Below are 7723 nucleotides of genomic sequence, written 5' to 3' on the forward strand. Positions count from 1 at the left end.
CAGTATGACAAGTGTTGTCAGCGCACCTGTGAATCGGCACAGAGAGGTGCGGCAGGAGACCTGCATGTCTGCATCGGAGCCAGGAAGGTCGCTCTAGCTGTACCTGATCTCTTTGGTCTTCTTGAAGATGGGCTTCCCCTCCTTCTCCTCCCCAATGTCAAACAGGTCCGAGTACAGCTCCTTGTTCTTGTGGTCCACCTGGAAGAGCGCGCAGCGGTCGGCGTTCACTAGATTTTTTGCATATATCTGAGGCGGGTGAGAAACCAGAGTCAGCCAGTGGGGAACTGAAGACGGTTATGGTGAGCCTTAGCGTGGACACATACTCTGCACTGGGGAGGGAATCGGGACTGTGAATAGAGGTACACCGATTATGAAGCACAATGGAAGTTACGTGTAGGTCTGTCTACGTGCTGATCCCAGCATATGGCACCAAGGACAGTTCATGAGCACCCGTGTCCCTGCTCATCTTGAAATACTAGAGCACTTCCGATGAGCTGCCAACCAGCTAGCGGCCTCCCTTCCTGAGAACCCTCAAGCGCTCTGAGCTCCCCAGGAGTCCATCAGGATGCTCCTGGTACCCTGATCTGTCTATCAGCTGTGGCCAACACCCACTCAGCCTGCTGGATGTCTGTGAACGGTGATGTAAGAGATATGAGATTCACCACACCTTTAATCCCCACATTCTGAAGGCAGAAGCAGATGGAGCTCTGGTTTCTGGCCCAGCTAGGGGTACACAGTGAGCCACTGACTAAACGATAAACACACGAGACAGAGGCTGGCCAGCCCAAAGCGATGGCTCTCTAAGCTCAAGAGCAGGAAAGTTCCTTGCCTCTTCTTGCCTCTCAGTCTTTGCTACCTCAGGCTTCAGTGGTAGAAGAAGGGTCCGTGGAGATCAGAGTCCCAGGACACCGGCAGGCAGGGCCCTCGAGGCCGAGAAACCACGCAAAGCTTGGTCCTAAGAGCTGGGGGTGTCATTCACTCGCAAGAGCCCTGCCAAGCATGCCTAGACTGCGTCCTAAATAGACACTGCTCTCGTGAGGGAGGCCAGGCTGGCTGGTGGACCTCACTTGTTCCAATTATTTATACTGGCAGTCCACTCTCCACCTACAGAGTGGCTTCAAAAACAACCAAGACAAGTAAGTAAGTGTGTCACTACGTGTATCCCAGCTAAGAATTACAGATCTAACTGTTTCTATTATTTTCCCTTTAAGGGTCCATGAACATTAGTGTGTGCAGAGATATGAGAGTGACCACTGAGGCTGGAAGAAGGCTGGATCCCTTTTGAGCTGGGGCCACAGACAGTTGTGAGTCACCAGATGTGTGTGTTGAGAACCATACTCCGAGAGCAGCACGTGACCTTAACTACCAAGGCATCTCATCAGTCCCTCACTCTTACCTATTCATCTTTCTTACACTTGGATATTTTGGTTGTCGTTGTCTCTAGCTTGTCTCTCAGGAGCCTTTTGTAAGTATCCTCCCTTTCATGCCCATCCTAACCTTTATTTCCTATTGCTTCTAACCTTCATGTCTGCATGCTTTCCCTCCGGATCATATTCAGTCCCCTTCTCCTTTCCCTAGTCCATTTGCTTCCTAATTTGTAACTGTGAATATCACTCCACAGTGCCATCAGCCACATTTCTGCTGGCAGCAGTTGGATGCCTCCATAGCTGGAGGACGACAGGGACATAGGTGTAGCACATGTACCTTACACTATGCGCAGTCACGCAGCGCTCGGTGAGGGCTCCCAGCCTCCCCTAAATAGTACTGGAGAATAGGGCACCCAAGTGGAGACAACGCATCGGGGAGGCTCGTGTAAGATAAAACAAACAGGAAACATTGGGAAAAGAAGGCCTGAAGGGATGGGGGGTGACATAAAAGCAAAAAGAAACGGAAAAATGATAAAGCAAGCCACTGCACCTCCCCAGTGTGCAGACAGAAGTTAACAGGGTAGTCGAAACGCTTGGTAGATATTTTAGGATTTACTTCCAAAAGCTATCGGTGATTCAATGCAGGACTTAAATAACCAGCTGATCAAAGCTGAGGTGACTTGGGTGGGACAAGAAGCTCACCAAGTGGGTGAAAGATGAGTGACACGTAGGACAGAGTCACGGAAGGCAAACGCAATAAGGAAGCAGATTCCAGGAAAGAACGCAACATAGAAATAAAAGTTAGCCACCAAACAGAAATGGTGGAGCATGGATTCACAGACAGGGAAGCATGAAGGGGGGCAGCAAGGGGTGGGGGCTGGGTGGACAGACACAGCTAGCAAACCTCAGACATAACCGAGTGACTGAGCATGGCTAAGAACTCTGGGATATGCGGAAGAGGCTGGACCTGAGAGCCCGTGTGTGAAGGAGAGCTGAGACAGGAAGTCTCCTTCACAGAAGGTGCAGCCATTAAAGTTACCATGGAGAAGTTCTCAGGGAACCCGCTTCCAGGACAGGGATGCTGGAATGCAACTCGAGTAGACTGAACTTTAGCGTCGGCATCCAGTGAGGCTCGCTAGCATGACATATACGGGAAGTGCCTTGGAGACCAGGAAGCCGAAACCAAGCTTTCCCCAAGTACAGCTGTTTAAACAAGTCTGTTCTGATGCCCTCCCCAGATCACAGGGGCTGGTGAAGGAAGGCTGGGGGGATCTCAGAGCACCATAGTTCATATAGATTAATAGAGTATATTCTCCTAACACACATAAATGTCACACCATGAATGAAGACCAAGGAATTGGGGTTTAAAGAAAATCGTGGTCAAAACCAAAAAAGACCTACCATGATGTGTTCAAGTAGAGAGTCTATGGCAACTATGTTATCAAAGTATGTCCTGAAAAAGAAAATACAAAAGATGAATCCTATGCGTGACCTCACTGCTATCACAGTGCATGTTAAACTCCAAACACGTTATACGGGCTCTAATTGTAAATAAATGGATATACATGTAATTTGATATTTTTTGTCTTCTTTCAGAAGCAATAAACATTATTAAAAAAAATCAATGAACCATTATCATTGCCTTAGTACAGACTAAGTCCAGTAGAGTCATCCAGTAAATATGATATTGCTCAGCTGACAGGTGGGGGAAAGGCTGCAATGAGAGTTACCTGGGATTTGATTCAGGCCAACCAAACCTAACGGTCTCATGAACCATCTCAAGGGGGGGAAAAAAAAAACTTTAAATTTATTAAATCCACCAATACTGTTAGGATATACATGGTCTCTGGGGGCGGAAAAGGGAGAAGGTAGAAGCTAAACCATACCAAGGCATCAGAATTGACCGGAAATGAAACACCATACTGTAAGTAGTCAGGACCAGTGACCTGCATTGCTTTATTTAACTCAAGTAAAACACAGGCTTGATAGCAGGAGTTCGCTGTGGAGGTGGGGAGACATCTGCTAGGATGTCTTGAATCCCAATGATTCCCTAACAGCTGGCCACCACAGGACTCATCAAAGAGCACACGCGATGGGTTCTGCTGGCTCTGTGAGGGTTTCAGCCCTGCTCTGAAATTAGCCTGGCTTACAGTGGTCCCACAGCACAATCTCCTTAGCTTGAGGGCAGTGAGGCTCAATTGTGTCCCTGCATTGTGAGCTCAGTCCTGCACAGGAGAAGGCAGTACCAGAGTGACCGAGCTTCCTACTGGAGCAGAAGGTCATAGAGTGTCACACAGGCATTTAGGTGGACACTTCCAAATTATGCAAATGTTCCCTTCCTCTGGGCTCTGAAATAACTTTAGCACAGTCCCCATCATATTGACAGGGCTTAACTGTTTGAAAGTGGAGCTGATGGAGGGATTGCTAAAACTGCTTTGGTCACAGGCCTCTAATTTCAGATTCCAAAGAATAGTTACAAAATGAGCCAGCAACTCACAGTCTGAGTATTCTGCGGGCTCTGGCATGTGCTGGGGAGGAGTTAGGAATTATCACAGGGACAAGAGCAACTAGGGCTGGCAACAGTGCTGCTGGAGGCCAGGAAGGAGTGGCTGTGTCCTATGTCATCCTCTTCCCTGTCCCCTCATCCTTGTCACCTTGCTCCTCCCCTGCCCCCAGCTTTTGGGAACTCTGGTAGGAGGGCGTGGCCTTGGTGACCATGTCCGGGACTTTAAGGTTTTGGTTATTAATGAGGTGGATTGGTCCCCTGCTATAGCAACCTGGAGTTTAATAAATATCTGTAATGGCTTCCATTACCAGCCTAGGGGAGATGATCTAGACTAAGCTTCCAAGAAATGGAACTGTTTTCTCAAAATCACCTCCGAGACACTTTACACAGAAGGGCATTATAAACAATACTGTGCGAAGAGACATTGTTAGAAAAAGGCAGAGCAAACACACCCCAGGGAAAATGTAGAGAGATCAGAGGCAGTATGTTCTAAGAGGGTCAGTTTACAAAATAAATGTCACACAAAGACAATCACGTATGCCTCTGTCACCTTTAATGTACAAGCTGGCCATGGATAAAGATGCAGTTCTACAATCTGCATGCGACTAGCGACTCTTCCCAGGATGCTTGCCCATGCAGCGAATGGAGATGTGTTACCATCGGGACCTGTGCCTTATGCCCCTTGTCACCAAACCCAGGAGATGCCCAGGCAAACACTTACTTGGATACATCGAGCAGGAAGTCATTCAGTTCGGTCTGTTTGGCGAGACCTCTGCACACCTGCCACATATACAGTGGTTGTTAGTTATTTAAGAGCTCGGCTGGCTGGGAACCGAACCCAGAGCACTCTTAACATGGGCGCTGTCAGCCTTACTGCCGGAAAAGCACGTTTGAGAGGACCTTGTGTTTATCATCTTACTGGAGAATGGCCCAACTCTGTGATCTGGGACAGATACGCCGTCCTCTCCGACTTAGTTACACATCTACTACTACTTCTGAACCTCGTCATCTGGCACGTACATCGTCGTGGGCCAAGGAGAATCTTCTACTCGTGGCCCTACCCTGCAATTGTACTTTTCTTCTTGTGAAAAAATACAACCCCTATGTACTTGCGATGAGACTTAAGATGGTTTACAACTGAATGTAAGGGATCAAGCAGATGAAATGTTTCAGATATAATACACCATCCAAGACCAAAACTTGAGGCCCTTGCTAGCCTCAGGTCCAGCCCCCACTGCCTTGGGGTGTCCCACTGCCTTGGGGTGCCCTTGTAAGCGCGCCCCAGACTTACCTGCACCTGGTGTATTGCTACGGAAGCCCAAGCAAGATTGGCTGTTGCAACCTAGAAAACACACACAAACAACCTTGATCTTGGTCTGCAGGTTGCACAGCAAGCCATCTGGTCAGCGCGCATCATCTTGTCTTAATATTAAACAATTATTTTTCAGTTTAGCAAAAATCAAAACTGAAAATGTCTCTAATTGCCTCTTCAGGCTGGTGCGGGATCCCTAAGAGGGAAAAATACCGTGTGCACACCTCCTGCATTCGAGGATTCAAGCTGATATTTCACTTGTGTTTTTACTTTTATTTCCATGTGTGTTATGTGTGGGCACACATATGCACATGTATGAAGGGCGGAGAATGATCTCGGAAATGTCTACCTCCTTTGAGACAAGATCCCACCAGCCTGGAGTGCACCATTAGGCTAGATTTGATGGACAGAGACTCAGAGACCCGCCTGTCCCCCTACTCCCCAGGACCAGTGACTACAGAGACTTACATTGCCACACTTGGCTTTTTAAAGGGGTTCCAGGGAACCCACTCTCATTCTGCCCACTGAGCCATCCTCCCCTTCCCATATTCCCCTCCTGCCACTGGTTTCCACTCTGCACGTCTTTGCTAGACACAAAGTGTTAGTTCCGGATACAGTTCCAGGGCAGGGAATAAGACCAAGGCTGGACAGGAAGGAACTGTCCTGTACAATTGAAAGGACAGTCACTGGTGCACATGGCAGGATAGAAGGAAGGACCTGACAGGTTCCACGGCAGGAGGCACTCAGGGCACTAGGTGTGAGGTGACAGTGCTCACTAAGGCACTGGGAGGCAAGACTTCTTCCCAGGGGCCTGGGTGTGGAAGAAGTGAGGGGCAGCCCAGGAAACTAGAAGTAGATCATTCAGGAAGGGGGTGGAGCCAGACCCCTCGGGACCTGGTTCATCCAGCACAGGAGAGGTACCGGTGCTGGTAGTATGTGACTTCAGTGTTAATGAGTCAACTCCAATGCAGCCCATAGAAAGAGAGCAGAGACTGGGATGTTCATGTAACTTAGGAAGGAAACACCTTTAAGGACAACACGAGGCAATCAGGACACCATCCTGTTGCTTGGCTGGATATGCACCAAAGCACATTTCTGTTGTTTGTTGTTGTTGTTATTAAGATATGTTTATGCAGGGAAAAGCCAAAACTGTATTTCTGATTTAGCCAGTCTTCTCTAAAAACAGCTGCTCAAGGGAACAGGTTTTCAAGAACGCCACTGTTCATAGCCAGTCACGGTCAGGCCAATAGTGACTTTGAGATCCATTCGTGTTGTCTCCTAACACTAGTGGGGGCCACCAATGACGGGAAGAGGACGGAAGATGCAGAGAGTAGGGTCGGAGCCTCACCTCCTGATGGCTGAGGCAGAAGGCCTCCTTGCCCCAGTGCCTGTACAGTTCAAGGATGCCAATCAAGTCTCCAATGGCAGTGACAATGGGCAAGCAAAGAACAGACTGGATTCGGGTTCCTGATTCCAGGCCAGTGCCTCGTGGAAATCGCTCATCCTGAAAAATCAAGCAAGGAAAACCGGGAACTTCAGTGCCTCTCAGCGTTTGCATGCACACGTTTTATGCAGGACAGTGGATGCCAGTGTCATGTGACCAAAAGAACACTTATGGGCGAGTCTGGCACTCGCTCCCTCCTTCTCTGCTGGAACCACCCCAGGCTTCCCAGGTGAACACAGCAGAGAGCACAGGCAGACACACACATGAAGACAGGCACGCGCACGCACACACGCCTTCTCTTCTGTTTTTGTTTGTTTGTTTGTTTTTTGTTTTTTTCTTTTTCTTTTTCTTTTTTTTGGTTTTTCGAGACAGGGTTTCGCTGTATAGTCCTGGCTGTCCTGGAGCTCACTTTGTAGACCAGGCTGGCCTCGAACTCAGAAATCTGCCTGCCTCTGCCTCCCAAGTGCTGGGATTAAAGGCGCGCGCCACCACGCCCGGCCTTCTCTTCTGTTTTTAAAGTCATGCCAACCATTTCCTGAGTTGAACTTCAAGGACCCATGAGGCAAACATTATCAGTTACTTAGCACCACAGTGAAGATGGGTTCAGCTTGAATGATTTTCTATCTCAGCTAAATTCCAGCAAGCCAGTACAGAGCGATGGGAAGTATGAACATCAAGACGGCCATTTAATATGCTCAGTTTCTACTATCTACGGGAAGCTAATGGGACATGTCAGACTCTCCCTGAATGGAGGGCAATATGAAAGGGTTCCTGTGGATTTTAGCTTTTGAAAGCCTGCATTCAGAACTGATGTTTTCAAAGGAGACTCCACAGGGCATCTACTCTTGCTTCCTTCCTTCGCTTTCCTCACTGTCGATCCTTTCTTTCCTTCCTCCTTTCTTTCCTTCCTTTTTTCTTTCGTTCTTTCCTTCTTCCTTCCTTCCTTTCCTCCAATAAAGCAATAGTAACTTTGTTCTAGGTAAATCATTGTCAGAAGAAGGAGGAGGAGGAGGACGAGGAGCAGGGGCAGGGGAGGGGCAGGGGAGGGGCAGGGGAGGGGCAGGAGGAGGAGCAGGAGCAGGGGCAGGGGCAGG

At 48.6% G+C, this 7723-nt stretch overlaps 1 protein-coding gene across 1 annotated transcript in view; it reads right to left on the reverse strand.

Annotated features, from left to right (window-relative positions):
- The window catches only part of Pde10a (phosphodiesterase 10A), a 180665-nt gene that overhangs the window by 31870 nt on the left and 141072 nt on the right, over nucleotides 1-7723 (reverse strand). Inside the window, exons 7-11 of the mRNA XM_021220932.2 lie at nucleotides 6534-6689; nucleotides 5165-5215; nucleotides 4595-4653; nucleotides 2769-2820; nucleotides 104-246 (exon numbers count right to left, since the gene is read on the reverse strand). Coding sequence (XP_021076591.1) covers nucleotides 104-246; nucleotides 2769-2820; nucleotides 4595-4653; nucleotides 5165-5215; nucleotides 6534-6689 — 461 coding nt within the window. The remainder of the gene's footprint in view (nucleotides 1-103; nucleotides 247-2768; nucleotides 2821-4594; nucleotides 4654-5164; nucleotides 5216-6533; nucleotides 6690-7723) is intronic.

The sequence above is a fragment of the Mus pahari genome, chromosome 21 (assembly GCF_900095145.1).
Source record: "Mus pahari chromosome 21, PAHARI_EIJ_v1.1, whole genome shotgun sequence".
NCBI lineage: Eukaryota > Metazoa > Chordata > Mammalia > Rodentia > Muridae > Mus > Mus pahari.